This window comes from Rhopilema esculentum, chromosome 6 (assembly GCF_057945365.1).
Source record: "Rhopilema esculentum isolate cy_ngs chromosome 6, ASM5794536v1, whole genome shotgun sequence".
Classification (NCBI taxonomy): domain Eukaryota; kingdom Metazoa; phylum Cnidaria; class Scyphozoa; order Rhizostomeae; family Rhizostomatidae; genus Rhopilema; species Rhopilema esculentum.
In genome coordinates, this window is record NC_142820.1 from 13,839,997 (window position 1) to 13,857,742 (window position 17,746).

Genomic DNA, 17,746 nt, shown 5'->3' on the forward strand with positions numbered 1-17,746 from the left:
AACCCAAATTTTGAACTCAACAGAAGCAAACTTTCCAGACCAACATTTCCTGTTGAAGATTGTCTCATGCTTTCCGAATCTGATACGTATATTCACACTTTTACATAAACTGTCATACCATTTAGATATAGAGTAGAGACTCTTTGAACGCTAAAATTTTTTTAAGATTTTGTCTAATATGTTGCTATCTTTGTGTTAAAAATTCACGACGAAATTTTGTCACCACGAAATTCTGAAAAGTTGTCCGAAAAGTTTTTCGACGAAGTTTTTGTTGTGAATATATCCTTCCCACCAATGGAACACTATTGAGCTATCTTCTTTGAAAATCTAGATGTTAGTATAAATTCTATTTAAACTTGTTTTGACCAGCCCAGTTTTAAAGTTTTTCAAGTCAAGAGTCGTTTTTTTCAAATTGTTTTAATCCCGAAAAATTTTGAACCCATATCTAACAAAAGAATACCAAACCTTGCAAAATTGCTTGATCTTTTGTTTTTAGATAAAACGACGGGGAATAGTGGTAAAACAAATCTTGAAAATATTGCCTCAGATTTTCCTTCAGTCAAAATCTATTTGTGACACTGTTTCTGGCCGTCCCTTGAATACCATAGTCCTAAAATTTCATGCCGCCGACTATGGTGGGAATTATCGAAAAAAATTAAGGTAGCGAATTAATCATTTGTCGAAAAATATTAGGTAAAGGATTTTTTTAACCTTGGACCGAAGCGGCATTGTCGCATGGCGTAGAAGAAACAGACGATAAAATTAAAAAGGCAAGTTGGCTACATGCAAATCATAGTTCGTGCGTGCTGCATCGCTCATATAAGATGTCACCTCACAGTTGTGTGACATTACGATCTTTTTCTTATTGTTGCGGAAAATGGAGCTTAACTAAAGCAAAAATCAAGCGATAAGTCTTTACCATTTTGATGAATACAACATGAACACTAAATGAACATTTAAACCAAGGGTGCCGTCCTAAAAAGTTAGGAAGGGGGGGGAGCTGTGCTGTAGACAAATTCAGGAGGCCATACCAATGACCACAGAATTAATCTAACCAAATATTAACTCACTTGTGAAGGGGAGGATGAGCCCCCCCCAAATAAAATCTCTCTGAACATTAAAAAGGGGACTAAGCTCCCCTAAGCCCCCTCCACAGCACGACTGATTTCAACGAATAAGTAACAAATAATCCAAGTGAATATAATCTACAGTCTTGAATCCGCCTAAAATTTTAATCTACTTTTAGTTACTACTGTTTGTCTTCATATGAAGCTCGATTTGGGGTTAGGAGTATTGTCTTAGAAATCATTGACATCGGAAGAACAGGTAATTCTCTCTGCTTGTAGCGTAAATTCTTTGTTTAGCAAACGAATAAGATTTGCCGTCAATTTGATACAGATGGGATTCAATTTAATTGGATTTGGTTATCAAGTCAAAGATTATATCTTTTTGACAATAATCATAGATTTTTGCCCACGCCAGCCTCTGTTAAATGGAAAGGATAACCTTAAATGGAAAGGCTATTCCATATTTTAGACATTTCCGTTTTTGGACTAACGTCACTGTTTCAATGTAACAAAATAAGGCGATTGAATTTACAAATCTTTACAAGTTTTTCACTTAGTGCAGCTTTGAATAAAATCTAAAGTTCTGACAATACGCAAGGCACACAAATAGATGCCTAGAAAAAGCGAACAAGCTTTTTCAGTAAGTTCTTTCTCTTCAAAGCCAAATTGATTTTTGGCTCCAGCTCCCTGCTCCACCAGCTTTAAAGAATACACCATCTTTGGAGGCTGCAATAAAAACGACGTGGAAAATCAATAAAGCAAAGCATTTGTAGGCCGTTCAAATTGACTTCACGCTAATCTTTATAATTTCTGACTCTTCCCCAACCTGTCACACTTTGTCACAAAATGTTTCCACTTCTCCCTCGTTTCCTAGTATCGGATCTTGTAGAATATCTTCTGAACACTTTCTTATTTTTGCAAAGAGCCAGGGTAAAAAGACAATGCCCCCTCCTCTTCCATTAGTGTCACGCTTTGCCATGTTTTAGCATACTCCTACCTCTCTCAAAACTTGTGTCGTCATTTTTGCACGGTCATTTTCGGTCAAAAACCTAAAAATGTACCTTGTTGCATTAACAGTCTCTTTGTGTCAACAAACTGCTGATAGTTAAAGACCCAAGGGGTAGATACAAGAGAAAGTTGTAATAAGAAAGCTGTTTTGAAGTTCCACGTGAGTTTTGAAGTTTTGAAGTGTCCAATAAAACATTTGTGCATCACAATTTTCAAATAAGCAGTCTCAACCTAAAGCGAATGAAGCACTTTCCAATATTTAATTTTTCAGTTTGCAATTGCCAACATGCAATTTCCATAAATCAGTCAACCTGCAAAAGATCTGAGAGTCACATTGCTATCTTTGCTGCTATCATTTTGTCTCAGTTTTAAAAATATGTATTCAATAAAAATATAATTTAAACTGAATCGCTTTCTAAAAAGATCCGGAATACGAAACATTCAGAGCAGTTACAGAGCTGAATTCACCCGTAATTCCGTCACTCCTTGTTTCAAAAACGAGAAGTTTTGCCATCTAGAAGTGCTTTGTCGATGAATTTCAAACTTGTCGGCTGACACAGGATGGCTGGTGTGCATTATCAAAATGGGACCTAGACATTCCTTTAATCTAACTTTTCGTTTCCTTTAATCTTTCTTGTACATGATACTCCATCAGCAGTCATTAGAAATAAAAATAATGTAAGGTATACAGTATATTTTTGAATTTTTTGACGAAAATCATATATTATTCTAGAAAGGCAGGCCCCAATTATGTCATTGACCCAAATGATAGTTTTAATCTGTTTTTTTTTAAATCTGATACCGATACTGCATTTCCTTGACCCCCTTTGTGCACAGCAGCTCCAACCGCCCTGGTAAAAAGCTTCATTATTGCCAATTTGGCTTAATTCTGGGGCTCTGCCTGTGCCAGCGGTACCTCTAAAATTCTATTTTTGTCTTTATTTTTTGCGGGAAGGACTCACAATGTTTTTGACTTGCATTAAAAGGCGACCATGTTGCAATGACCCTTTGGCAGTTGCACTTAAGCTATGCAAATGATGCCTGACAGTGCCATTTGATAATGAAAAATTTACCACCGATTAAACCACAGCAAATAGATAAATTGCTAGGCTGCTTACCTCCCCAATGGTCACCCTCAACTGTGTAGGGACTGGCAGGGTTGCCCGAAGGGGTCGTAGTGTTCAATTTGCGATAGGATTTAGGTGCACTGAGGAAGTCACTCTTTGAAATGGATGTCCATGCTTTGACGGTCTTATCGAACTTCATGTAAGCACGCTTATTTCTTGCTATCCCGAAGACATTCCCGGAATCATGGCCAGTGATGCTTGCTACTCTGCTGTCAACAGCTAAAATTTAAAAGTACACTGGCATAGATAGTAGCAGAATAAGGCAATGCATTTATGTTTCATTAAATTTATCGTGGTACAAATCGTTAAGGAGAGGCAATCTTATCTTAGGAAAAATCGTCAAGGAGAAACAATCGTAGGAAAAAATGGTTTAGTAGAGGCAATAGAAGAGGTGATCCCCAAGCGATGCTTGTTTGTCAAAAATAGACGAATTGATCATCCAACCAAAATACGTGAACCAACGTTCAAGCAAGGCTCTCTTTTATCAATTATCATCACAACTCGTGCGGTCATGCCTGATATGCATTAGACTGTAAGGTTTTCCTAGAATCGGCCATTCAGCTCCATGCCATTCACCTTAAGAAATGACAATCGTACGAAAAAGAAGGTCAAGGAGAGTCTAACCTTTCCATGTTGCACCTTTGTCTTCTGTGACGTAGCAAGCTGACAACATTCTGGAAAAGTAATGAAGAGGAATTCACGCAACCAGCTTTAGCTGGAAAAATTTCGATGCAATTGACAAGCTATTTCTATCAAAAAGGATCAACTTTCTGAGATATTGTTTCTAAAGAGAAGAATCATATTCCTTTGTTCAATGCCAGTTCTGCGTTATAAAGGTGCCACGGCTTGTTGAGTTTCCTTTTGAAATATCCCCTGGGTTTGGGGGAATCTAGCACAAATATAGCCGACGTCTATACAATTCGCCCCTGGTTGTCATACAGGTAACTTACCTCTTAGCTTTTGCATCACTGCAAACGTATACGTGGTATTGGCCAGTGGAGATAATGTTCCAGGAGATACCTTTATCGTAGTATTCTAGGAACAAAACAAAATGAATTGATTGAAAAAGAACAGCATATCGCGACCTTTAGCTAATATCATCCGAAATTTTTCAAGGTTTGTACATAGATAAATACATGTAATGAATTAGAAAGACGAATTCGTACCTTCTGCAGATACTATTTCTGGGATTATATCTGTAATAGGAGCGTCCAATGACGTTCGAAGAACCTTAACCAATGAGAACTGTTGTCCAAACCTGTTCTTATACAAAAGGTAAATTGGGGTTGTTATGAAGATTTTCCCTTTTCGGGGAAATTTTGAGGAATCGATTGACACCTTGAAGGTGAAGTTGAAATTGTCCATGAACTTCATTTGGCTGCTTATCTAAGATTAGAAAAAAATCAACGATTAATTTTGTGGCATTCAACTGAAATATATTTTTGCATTAAATAAAATCTTTAGGTGGTCGTGAATAATTAAGTTACTAGCTAACAATGTGAAATTAATGAAGCTACTATCATGCCATTTCAACCCACTTTTTACTAACAATTTTTTGGCGGTATAAATTTAATAATGAAGGCATACTATTACTTATTGTGTAAAAATTCCCAGAGTATAAAACGTCAGAACATTGATCAAAAACTTCAAGGTAGGAAACATATGTACCCAATTGTGGGTCAAAATAAGCCAATCCAAAAGGCGAACACATCGCTGTCACGGTGGCCCAATTAGTGCCTTTTGCCTTTAGAAAATAATACCAATGGGGTCCAAGGATGAAAACGAACTAAATTTTTCTAAACGATAACGTGCCTTTCAAACAGACAATATATTCTCTTTAGAAAAAGTCAGTCAATTTAACTTTGTACCTCAAACAATCTTGATCCACCAAATTGTTTTTCTGTTAACCGGGCATTGCTACCTGCGACCATGGATACAAACTGAACGAAGGTTGGCAAGAAAAATCTTATTTTTACATCATTTCCATGCTGTGTAGATGTCGCTATGTGCTTCAGAATTACATTGTATTCGTAGTCAGGAAACTGTTTGCTGAAAAAGGAGATACGTGCACTAGGTTAAATTTTTTTATTAGATTTACTGTTAAAAGCAAGGTAAAGCTAGCGATTACGAGGCCGTCCTTACCGTGTGAATCTCTGAAACTCACCTTCCCGGTATTCCAGGGATCAGGCTAGGCTTCATGTACAACCATGGTCGTGAATCCACCGGCACCAGCGCCTTTAACAAGATCTGTCCGACCCATATCATCTTTGGTTTGCCGACCAGGCCAGCGCCGACCCAGTGCTCAGAATTGTTTGTCACGTTGTTGTGGTCAAGTAGAATGACGTCAAAATTGAGTGTGATCATATCGGTTGAAGAGTCTGATAAATTAGCAACCGTGTTGATGGCTACTCCAAGGTCGTATATGGCCTGGTTGTTGATCCCGTCATTCATTGAAGATTTTAGCACAGGTTTGGCACTCGTGTTTAGGCCAATGATGTTGGAACCAATTACAGCGTCATGCACTGTAGCAATGTGATACACAGATTGATTCGAAATTAGCGGCATCACTAGCTGCAATGAAATATTCATTGAATTAATTTCAGGTTATGGGCACCAAACACCAAACCTATTTGAAGGGCTTACGTAGAACATTCCACTGAAGGTGGATTGTATTGACTTCCTATGTCGTATGAGTCGTGATCTCCGACTCTTGAGAACGCTAAGATGCATAATAATAGTGAAAGATAATGATAAAAGGAAATGGTGATGGTGAAAGGGAAACAGAGGCAGCACTGCATTAACACGTCACAGCTTCAAAGCAGCATTATAAGAAAGTCAGAACGTCGTATACATGGTAGTTTAAGAAGATCTAGCCACCATCCAGGCTCAGATCAAGTAACTATTGATCAAAGATACGGAAGTCTTCGCTGGAATCGGATTTGTCTCCAGGTCCTAATCAACAGCAATATAGACTTATCCTGAAGTAGGAGACGATGGTTCTCAGCTAATAGCGCAACGAGAGAAATTGAGACAGACACTATTTAGGGACCGCAACAAAATTCCATCCAACGCTATGGCAAGGTAAAAATGAGATTTTTTTACTTTACTAGGGGAGCTGAGCTATAGAAGTTTCAGAACTTAAAAGTTTTTGAGATAAACTTGGGGGGCACCTTGGTTGTCGAGCTTAGTTGCCTAAAACTTCGTTACGCCACTGTTGACAGCTGTCATTTTTATTTTGTTGAAAATGGGGCTGAATTGAACTTTGCTGCCAATAATATTGCAAAGATGGCAATGATTTTAAGAATCAACGGTCGGAAAAACCCGCGATTTGCGATTCTTATGACACAAGAGAACCAGATTTCAGCGCACCACATCAAAATCACTGGGCTGGCAGAGATATCTTAAGACATTTAACTGCAAAATTGCTATAAAAGAGCAACAGAAACGGAATATGATTGTCAGTAAAAGATTATCCGGAATATATATGATTAAGTAATTTATAAAATTTCTAGGAATAGAGAATCTACTGTCTTTGCCTACCTCGAATCTAATGGGGCATCTCATTTTAGTCAAGAGGACCTTGACAGTAAACCTTCGTGTCTCTCCTGGCTTCATGAAGTTACTTGTAGTGTTCATCGACATTAAAATCGAAGGCGTTCCAGCCAAGACCGTTGGCGCCATTTCCTTTACAACCGGATCCTTATCAATATGCCCTGCATTTTTGTATGTAACAACAAACTTCACTTTCGTTTCCATAAATGGTGTGACAGTTGATAGCAACTTTAGATTGAACAGGCCAGTAAGAGAGTTTCCTGAAATTCAACGACGGGAAAAAACTTTAACTTCATGCAAAGAAAACACAATTTCGAATTAAAACATATCGTTTATAACAAAAGCGACCTCGAGGGTTATGTATCTAGCTACCATCATAGTCCATTGTTGCTGAATTGTTCCTCTGGGCAGTATCACCAAATGCTAAATAAACTTTGTTAGAAGCAAATATTTATTTTGGATATAATATACTACAATCGAGAAAAACATTAAATGCGTAAAGCTTTAAAAGCAATTCTCTTACCTAGGTTTAAGGAGCTTGGCAGCACACCTCCAGGTCTTACTGTAACCGTCGTTGAATTCACGTTAGAAATTCTGTTTGCTGTTACATCAGCTGCCACTGGTTCGAGATTTTCAAAGATGCACGTAATTGCGATACCCGAAGCAGCAGCAGTAGATGTGTTCGTGTGCTTAACAGTATATTGCACTGGGAGATTATCTCCAAGGTACAACCTTGTTGTATTTGTGAAGTTTGCTGGAATAATCTCAACCTCAAGGCTTGGCTCTTCCTAAAATTAAAAATTTATTCATTCTGTTTTTAAATTTTGTTTCAAAAGGAGAAAAGGAGTTTGGTGCTTTGCTTGAAAACCTGCGAATTACCTAGCATTTTATAGATATCGTATCAGAAGAGAAACGTGAAAGAAAATTAAAGCAATTTAAGACAATTCTGAAGGCAAGCCATGCTATGTGTGTATTGATTTTGGTAAGAAATTCTTGAACACCGTAGAAAGGCTAGCTTACTTTAAAAATAGTGAAAGCCAGTTGTTCCACCCACAATACGCGCATACCAGCTTGCAAGCCAACTCCAATCCAGTGCTTTGTGTTGTTTGCAAGTAGCACGTGGTCCAGAACCTTGACTGAGAATAGAATCTCCATTGAGTTGCCAGTGTCAGCATTGTTCTAAAAAAGAGCCAGCGGGAGAAATGAGACACAATGGTTTCAATCCACTGCATTAAAAAGTCTCTAAACATAACCTTTTTTGAGTTCGTGTGCTTCAAAAAAGGAACAAGTGTTGAACATCTTGTTGTGGATCTCTGTTCGTTGCCTATAAGGCCTTTAGTTCGTAATTAATACGTTTAATACGTAATCAATAAGTCCAGGTGTCTAAATAGTGCTAATTTGCATCACTTTAATAAATTGAAAATGCAATTTTATCAATTTTCCTTTTACCCGTATATAGCCAAAATCAATCACAGCGCGGTCATTTTTCCCATCACTGTTTGTGGAGTGGTACGTAGGCACTGCTGTCCCATTATAGAACACATTGCTACCCTTGTTTGCGACACGAACATTTTGAATTTCCATAAAGATGAAATCTTCTATATTTGTTGTCAGCTCAGCCAACAAAGAATAGTTCAGCTTTGGAAGGTCAATTTTCATAGTAAAGTTTGTTGAATGGTAATTCGCGACGGCTGGAAGAGAAAAACAATGGACATGAATAAAGAAATTGAATACACAATGATAAATGCTCATGATTCTTTTCAATTCTGGGCATTTTCCAGCACATAAAAATTTTGGTGTAATTATGGCATAGATAATACAATCTTTCGAATTAAAAAGGTTTTTAATATTTTTCTCTAATGATTCGATGGTACACACACAAAAACATACCCCCGGATTCAGTTCGAGTCAGGTTCACCTTTGGGTATACAGCAAAAAGCACAGGTGATGAGGTAGCTTTCAAATGGATGTCTCCTGTTGCATTGAGTTCAGCTGACAGTTTCAAGTTACTCAGTGGCCCAATGGTCTGCTTAACTGTTGTTGTGATATTTGCTTCGTATTTTTTTCCAGCTACAAAGTCAGAGGTCATTGTCACGGTCAGGGTGTTTGAAGGGCTCATACTTTCAGCTATTGTTAGGCCATCTTTGTTGCTCGAGAGTCCATCAGTTGTTAGCTGAAGGTAGTCTGATGTAATACGAATAATCACGTCGGAAGCTGTTATGGCTGACAACGAGACATTGTGGGAAAGCGTTATTGTGTACTTGATTTGTTCACCGATGTTGTAGTAGAACTGGGTCGATATTTTTGGTTGCAAGGTAAGAATAAGAGTCCCACTTGAAACCTGGCAAAAAAGTCGGTAATGATGTTAAAACGCTGTGATATCGTTTCCAAGAGTTTGTTTCGACTGTTTGATGGGCAGAAAATATTTTAAAAATAAATCTCTATGGTCGTTTAATGCACAGGTGCTTTGGTGAACGAGATGTCACGTCAACTGTAAAATATTGATTTGCTAAAAATAGAGGAGGTTTTAAAGGTTCTAAAGCAGATTTCAACGGAGAGAGCACCCAAATAAAACTGCCCACAAAATCTCTTTTCAAAGACTTTTTCTACAACGTATATTCAGTTAACTTCAATTCCTTTTCTTCTTTGTTCTGCAGATGATATACTTTACTTTCAGTAATAGATCTTCCTTAACACAACAGATCTTGTTTGTTATTATCCAAAAATCCTGTTCTCGAAAGTTTCTTAGATTATCCAGTGCAATTTACTTCAGATTATCCAATGCAATTTTATAAGTAGAAGTTGACTTGATAGAGGCTGACTAAAAGGCAAATTAATACAAGGAAGAAAGATTATTAAGATAAGGAAACAAGGCAATCTTGGTCAGAAACAAAATCACTACAAGGTACAATGGATCCCGGGCAATGGATATTTGCATCGACAAGGTGTCCACTCATCAAATCAGTCTTAACCATTTGATAGGGAGCACGCATAGAATTAAAAATCAGTTTTTTTCAGTCACCAAAATTCTTCCGTATCTGCTAGCTGCTAGGTGTAAGCCAAGGTTTCTACGATACTTACCGCCCTTCTGCTTCTCATGTGTGGAATAACTTTTCTATTGACGTCATACCTCCTGGTATTCACGTGGACGTACAAAACGGAGGAGTTCGCGACTTCATCCAGGTTTGACGCTCCAATAACCAACAGATAATCGTCCTTGTAAGGAGAAGAGTACAGGATGATGTTTCCACTTTCTGAGTTGACTTCGAACGTGTTGTCTCCACCATCAAGTAAACTGTATTTAATGTCAGCACATGGGCATTTTAACTTTGGGTGGCACGTCGCTTTATCTGCATCATTTGCTCTGACCTTTCCAACAATCTTCGTCTCATGCATATCGTTAACCAGATTAATTTTCATGAAATTTGTCGCAAACATCGGGTTATTTGGGTTTTCTTAAATTAACAAAAAACAAGTTTATTGTTTTATTTTGATTAAAAAACAAAATTAAAAACAAAAGACACGTGATGTGTTTTTCTCTTTGTACCTGTAAGTTGTGTACATCGGCTAAAATTCAGCACAGACAATGAGGCAACGAATCACTGTCACAATGTGGCTTAATTTTCCCTGTTCAAAACGATAATTAATCGAGTTCAAAGATATCAGAGTTTAACATACTTGAATAGCCTGTTATACTACAAAATTGTCATAAAGAAATAGACCAAACGATTTGTTAATAAGAACTTATCATACGACTCTTCAAACATTTTCATCAGTGGCTTTCGTTCTAAGAAAGATATCGAACTCGGCTCCTTCCAAAGCATTCTAGAAAAATATTGACATGGATACAGTTTTACAGTGCATATGATATCCTTAGTTTACAGTGCTGCAAACAGAGTCGCGAACAGAGCCGAAGACGGTACTGCAGAAATTGTCGCAGAAAGTACCGCAAACGGAGCCGCAGACAGTACCATAGACGCTACTGCAAACGGTGCTGCAGACAATGCTGCAGAAAGTGCTGCAGAAAAGCTTCAGATGGTGCCACAAACGGTACCGCAGACGGTGCCGCAGGCAATGTCATATCGAGACCACTACAGACAGTGTTGTAGAGAAATGACGTTTTAGCTCATTCTTAAACAGGGTTATTGTTTTGGACTCTCTTGTGTGTTTTGGGATCGAATTCCAAGTTTTTAGACCAGTGTAATCTAAACTTTTTCTACTGAAGTCTAAATTTAGCCTTAGGATTTGGAGATCAGCCATGTTTCTTGTACCATATTTGCTTATGAGGATCTTCCAGCAAATTTATCGTGCAGACTTTTGGGACATATCTTGTTTATTATTTTAAACATCTGAATCGACCGGTAAAATTGAAACATCTGATCGATGCTAAATGTTGGTCAAATCAAAGAGTCCTTTATTTTAAATGCTTCAATAATGTCAAATACACGACTTGACAGTCTTTGAAGGGCTGATATTTTAGAGTTCGATAAGCTTCCCCAGACCACGTAAGCATAACGAAGATGATTCTCAACAAGCGCTTTGTACACTTTAAATAGCATAGATTGTGGGAGTATAACCCTTAAGCTTCTTCATTGCTACCAGGCCCCCAGCAACCATTTTCTTATTTGATTCATACAGTTCTTCCCATCCCAAGGTATCGTCAACTATTAACCCGATATATTTTGTTTTATCAACCCGTTTAAAAAAGTGACATTAAAAATGTCGTAGAAAGTGGCGCATACAGAGCTGCAGAGAATGACGCAAAGAGTATCACATACAGAGCAGAGTAAAATTGCCTTTGATTGGGAATTATTTATTTGCCAAAAAGCTAGACAACTATTGGGTGTGATGCATTGAAGAAGATGAAAGAACTAAAAAGGACGTACTGTATATGTTGCACGAAACACCAGACCAGCATGGGAAACATTGACATTTCTGCGATATTTTGTCGCAAACGCCTTTCTTGCAAGGAACCTCCGAGATTCTGGAAGAAAGAATTCAATTTGCAATTTGTTTATATTTGTTCAAACTTTTAATGGAACTTTTAATGTTCAACAGGTTGATGGCTGATGCTTTCCGCAAAACATTGGTGCTGATTCCCAGCTAATCCTCTTAAGTTCATTATTTTTTATGAGGTTATAGAAGAATTTAATTGCAATGACCTATCTCCAGCTTATATTCTCTGATAAGTAGATAATAGATTAGTAAATGATTTTAGAAAAATAACTTACAGTAGATCAAAGTATGACTTCAGTTCATTAGAACAACTCTAAACAATAAATGACTATTGAAGCATTCCTACAACACGAAAAGTGTTCTCACCTTTCACAGGTCTTTTTGCATGCGCATTTTTTCGCAAATGCAGGCAGGACACGGTTCAGGAAATTCATCCAAGAAGAAATTGAGTCTTTTGAGCAAATGCACGGTTCTTCGCCACAATCAAACTTTTCGCGGACACGACATGTGTTCGCCTCTGAAAATAAAAATGAATTATATTATATTATTTTATACTATACTTTACTATATTATATTATTTTAAATTCCATTATATGATAAAAAATTATATTACATCATATCTTATCATTTATATATTACATACGCAGACTTATACAAAACTAGTCAGGCAGGGACAGATAATAAAGCAACGAAATTATGCACAAATTGAATTTTTAGACAACTAAAATTATTTTACCATGTGCAAGACAAGTCGGTCTACACTAGTGGGCATAAACCGTCAAAAAAAATGATTTCATCGATATTAATATCAAAATTTGCAGTAGATTCGACAGATCTGTTTATCAATTGCCGTTGTGGACAAGAAGCTGAAGGCAGAAAGGAGGCTTGCTTGTCTGATTCTTAATCTAAAGACAACAAAGTTGCACCATGAAACTGTGGTTGTCAAGCAAAGAAATTGTAGCACCTGCCCTGGTCGGTACATTCAATAGTCGACGAATGAAATCGGCAGAATTTTAGCAAGGAACTGTTTTTAATGCAGGGAGATCCAAAATGATAGAAAATGCTTCTTTCTCATCGATCAGTATTCCCGCAGCTCTTATATTGGACCAAGCGTTAATAATAAGACTGCAATCTATATTAAATGTAGCAAACAAATACCTAGCCTAAACGTCGAATAACATCTAAATTGGTATTCATAATTCCGTGATAAACATTTATTCCAGCGAAACTTCAGCATTGATTAAAAGGCATATGATTGTCAGAGCTCAACTTATATTAGCGCCATTCTAATCCGACGAAAGTTTGCGGATCCCACTTGAATATGCTGTCAAAATGCAGCTAAATAAGATTAAAATAAGGTAATAATTTTATAATATATTTGTAACAACAGATGCATTGTAAAGTTTAAGGCTTGTTTCCTCAGTCACATGCGACTGAACAATATTCTCAGCAGTTGCATGTTTACATGGAGTTTACAGAGAAAATCGTCACGTACACAGATTCTTTGAAATTTTTATCAGATGTAGCTTTATGCACAGGGTGAAGGGTTATAAGCAACTGTGACTTACCCGCAAAAGGTTTTGCACTAACATGCCAGATGAAGAATACGGTAAGAAGTAGTTTCATTTTAAATCGCATTGCTTTGGCAAAAAGTGAAGCCAGCGTTGCAGTCACTGTTGCAGTCACTACTGAAGTGTTGTGAAATGCCACCTGTTGTTAAGAGAAGACAATCAGGGAATCAGCATCAGAAAAGATGGGCGGGTGGCAATTCCAATATTTACGTAAAATTGAATTATTTTCTTCCCATAAAATTTTTAAATCGTTAATTATTGATTGCTTTCAGGAGAGTGTCTAAAAGCCATTCAGGCAGTTACGAAGACGATGCAATTTGACATATATGTCTTACAATGCAGCCTGGTGAATAACAAAAGCTAATAACCATCTTCCTGTTGCTTGACAGATTTCAAAAGTATATGTCATCTCACTGAAAGTCAATAAATGCTTTTTTTAAGAGTTATTTCAGATAAAGCTTGAAGATAAGAAGTTAGGTTTATTAAAAACGACAACTTTCAAAGGAAAGAGAGTGATGTACTTTTGTCCATAAGCTTTTTCGACTCTTGATTCGCAATGAAAATAAAAAAGATGTATATTCTTAAAAGATCTCGAGATTCAAAAAATTAACTTAATCTATTCATAAATTATCAACTTGTGCAACAATTCTGTCGTGACTAGCAGTTGTAGATTTGATCCTATGGCTTTGAAATGAGACGAATAAAGCAGGGTCATTTTAACATACATCTGAACGCGAATTTGTGAATGTAAAGGATATGGTAGTTCTGAAGACGTAGCTGTGTTTGCGTGGATTGAAAGTTTTGTGGAAAAGGATATAAAAACACAAAGAAGCGCAAAGATATCATATAACAATAAAATCAATCATGGCTCACACCCTGAAAACATCTACAGTGCTGATGAGACTCTAAACACCAATGGATAAGAATTTCTTTTATACACTAAACATTTCTGTTTTTCTTTACCTTTACAGCAATATGATGTCTAGAAATGGAGTATCACAGTGATGCTTAGCAATTTTTGGGGTGGGGAAAGCAACTTCAAGAGGCATTAGGTTAAAAGAAGACAAGATGGGTAGAAACCATTTGGGTTTCTGCAAAATATTCATTGCCAAGTAATGGAAATGAATCTACTAATGGATAGAAAAGATCAGTGTACAACAAACAAATTTAAACATTGAGTAAAAATAGCTGTCTTTTTGATCAATCTATGGCCAACAACATTAATACTGTTGAAACTCGGCAATGCGGAGATTTCATTTAATTCCAGTACTTTCGTCCCATGCGTCATTATCAAACTTGAACTGCAAAGATCTTTAGAAATTACATTAAAACCACTAAATCTTCCTTTGCACAAGAATTTTTGCACAAGAACATTACGTCACTTTTCTAACAATATTGTATTTTGTTATCTTCGATCACGATTTTATTTTCAAATCTACTTCGATCAACTCTTGGGTCCTAATTTGGGTGTGCAGTCAGAGCAAATGATTATTTAGCTAATGTGATCAATTTACTCTCAATTGTAAATTGACTTTGTAATTTGAGAGCAAATTGAGGGCATTGGCAAAGAGCAAGAGAGGCTAAATAAGGAGTAAACTAGCCTTCAACACAGGAAAGGAAGTAGCTTAATATGCACAGCAATAAGAAATTAGGGCTTCTATATGATTACTGTAGCTTCCCGAATGTTCTTAAATAATGAAAGACGATGCTGGGCCTCGTTGTCGACATCAACGCAAGGCCTGAACAATTCATAGGTGGGGTTTCAACTAACTTCGTTGGTGCCTCGTTCTTGTTTAAAACCTGATTTCCACACCTCTGATACTCCTCAGACATTCTAAAGACTTTTGTGTTAAGATCGAGACTCTCTCTGACCCAAAATTGCTGTTAAAAGCATATTGTGCGATGATTGTGAGGCGAAGCATAGTACAAAACCAAGGCAATTGATTTTAACTGGCTAGATTTCATAAAGCAGTGACATTATTTCAGAGATAAAATTAGTCAAGGCTGGTTTTTTACGTATCTCTACATCAACATGTGTTTTCTACTCTATCGCTTATGGTAATAAAACCCTCAGTAATAGACTAATCAATACATTCATTAAATGCACTATCCAGCTTATACCTTAAACGATAATATTTTAATCCACGTTTCTAGAATCATTATTTGTAGTATCGTACCAACTTCTTGTCTGTATTGCTTTTCGTACATAAGTGAAAACTTTTATCACAATAGGGAGATCTTATTTCTGTAGAGAAAATAAACAACGGAAAGATTAGCCAGAAAGTTTGTTTGCATCCAGTTTGAAAGATTTTTAATCTCTTTTGGAGTTTAGTTGTCAGTTGCGCAAAAAATACAAAGAACATCAAAAGGGGTTTGAAACACAAAGACTCAGTATTTATTGATTGGTCGAGATGTATTTCCCAAGATATCGAGAGAGAAGCTCGTGTTCTGGAAAAATTGAAGAAACAGATTTACTTTGATACAATATACAGTTAACACAATGGCAAGCAAACGCCACAAAAATATTGATTGCATTAATAAAAATATGCCTACCAAAGAATATACCGAACTCTCTCTTATATTCCCACTGCGGGTTTATCGACCCAACCTCCTTAATTTATATGAGATTATTGGAGAGGCCGGATTATCAGGTGGGAATAATTTTTCAACGTGCTTTCAAAAAGCGAGCTTAAGTTTTCAATATGTTATCCTGTATTTTGGCACGAAAACTTTGCATGTTAATTTAGACGATCGTTGACGAAAGTTGGATGGAAAAACGACGCTGATTGGCTAAACATTATCCACCCTTCGCTTTCATCAAATAAAAGCGACAAGACACTACGCTGAATGTCCACAAGTTCAAAACTCCAAGCACATATGAAAAATCAATTTATTCATTTCTAAATCAAACCTGCATGCGGGATTATCGGAGAGGCGGGATTAATTTTTTAAAGCATGGAAAAAAGCGGGATTATTAGAGAGGCGGGAACACAAGAGAGAATACGATAAGCTTGTCAACATCAAGATCAATAGTAGCTTGGCTCCCCAATAGGTTTTGAATATCTTTTAACTCTATCTGCTTATAATTTTCTAATGGTTCATTCTACAGGCATAAATGCTTTGCGGGTGGCACTGAATTGCACACCCTGTCGTTTTCAATTTGCTAAAAAGTTGTATTCATTTTTTGCCATCTCTATCCGACTTAAAATTGAATTTTAGATAAATCGATTTGTTTCTAAATTATGGTGTCTAAATATACTAGCTTTAATAGTCTCATAGAAACGGGCAGGCACGAAAATAAAAGGGGGGCGTGGGGGCGTGACGCCCCGCTTGCTGTTGGAAAATTTAAAAATTCACTTGGAATTTTTCTAACTATTATGACCAAATATGTGAATTTTATAGCTTAGGATTTTATGATCTTAAATGTAAAAATCTTAGACCTTTTTAAAATTCAAACTCTGGAGCAGGCACACCTTCTAATCGTTTTTAATTGCGATGACCTGTCTCCACTGGATCTCAAATTGCACCATTGCATCGTTTGTTTCCTTTTTGACAGGGGTTAAGTTGAATTAAATTATTTCGATCAGGCAAGGTGAATTTCTGGATAAGAAGTTTAAATTTTACCATCAGTACCTGAAGTTTTGAGAAATCATTCCCTGTATTGATCAGAACAATTGAAAGTGGGAATTTTTCAAGAAACAACAAGTAGCCAACTCAATTGAAAACATTGAAAAAATCTTTCATTGCTAGAAATTCTCAACGCTTCTGCTTACGTGTATGCTAAGCTCCCCTGCACTTTGCAGACCTCCTTGAATCTTATCATAAATTGCTATGGTGAAGCTAATGAGAAGCCACAAAACATTGATCAAAGAAGCTGCAGCAGAAGTATTCGATCAAAGAAGAGTGCTTTATTTTACGAATCGGGCATATGCACTTGTCCTCAGATCACCCTTTTCTGTTCCAAGAAACAAAGGACATTAAGCCCTTTGAAAAATTTAACTAATTTAACTTTAATTTAACTTAAAATTAAACTTATACATATAACTGATCTGCAGCAAATAGCTTTAAGATGGGCAAAGCAGAAAATGAACAGAATTGCTGTTAACTGACTTGAAAGAATATTACTTTTTATCACTAAACATATCCAAGATCTAGACTGGTATGGCTTTGATGTTGCTTTAGAGTTTTCCTTCATCTTATTTAGTGATTTTATGCTTGAGAATAATTATTATAAGTAAAATGTTGGAAATTATACAGAACCTGAAAATCTGGAATAAGCCATAAGGCTATTTCCAAATCAATTTATTAGGTACAGATAATTAACAGGCCGAAAGAAAAAATCCATCAGGTAAAGTTGGAATTTTCAACCTTCCACGACCTCCCAAAATTAGCCACTTGTTTACGTCCCTAGATGGGTAGTTTTTTGTGAAATCGTGACAGGTTGGCTGAAAGCATGATATGGTAC

The 17,746-nt window shown here is 36.7% G+C and overlaps 1 protein-coding gene across 1 annotated transcript; it reads right to left on the reverse strand.

Annotated features, from left to right (window-relative positions):
* Positions 1–908: 908 nt before the first annotated feature.
* On the reverse strand, positions 909–13,438 carry LOC135686535 (uncharacterized). The gene is made up of 16 exons (XM_065202786.2): positions 13,279–13,438; positions 12,077–12,227; positions 11,641–11,738; positions 9,836–10,209; positions 8,645–9,095; positions 8,204–8,445; positions 7,775–7,933; positions 7,278–7,542; positions 6,743–7,014; positions 5,367–5,773; positions 5,071–5,251; positions 4,369–4,588; positions 4,153–4,237; positions 3,827–3,876; positions 3,194–3,421; positions 909–1,793 (listed from the first exon to the last, which is right to left on the reverse strand). The coding sequence occupies exons 1-16, from the start codon at positions 13,346–13,348 to the stop codon at positions 1,723–1,725; spliced, it is 3,324 nt and encodes a 1,107-aa protein (XP_065058858.2). The 5' UTR covers positions 13,349–13,438; the 3' UTR covers positions 909–1,722.
* Between the last annotated feature and the right edge of the window lie 4,308 nt (positions 13,439–17,746).

What these genes read in the sequence shown, in the direction of transcription:
- LOC135686535 (XM_065202786.2), bottom strand. Translation starts at nt 13,348, where the DNA reads ATGCGATTTAAAATGAAACTACTTCTTACCGTATTCTTCATCTGGCAT. An exon ending in GACTCGAACTGAATCCGGGG is followed by an intron (nt 8,446 to 8,644) that starts GTATGTTTTTGT and finishes TTTCTCTTCCAG; the next exon opens with CCGTCGCGAATTACCATTCA. An exon ending in ATCCCTGGAATACCGGGAAG is followed by an intron (nt 5,252 to 5,366) that starts GTGAGTTTCAGA and finishes CTCCTTTTTCAG; the next exon opens with CAAACAGTTTCCTGACTACG.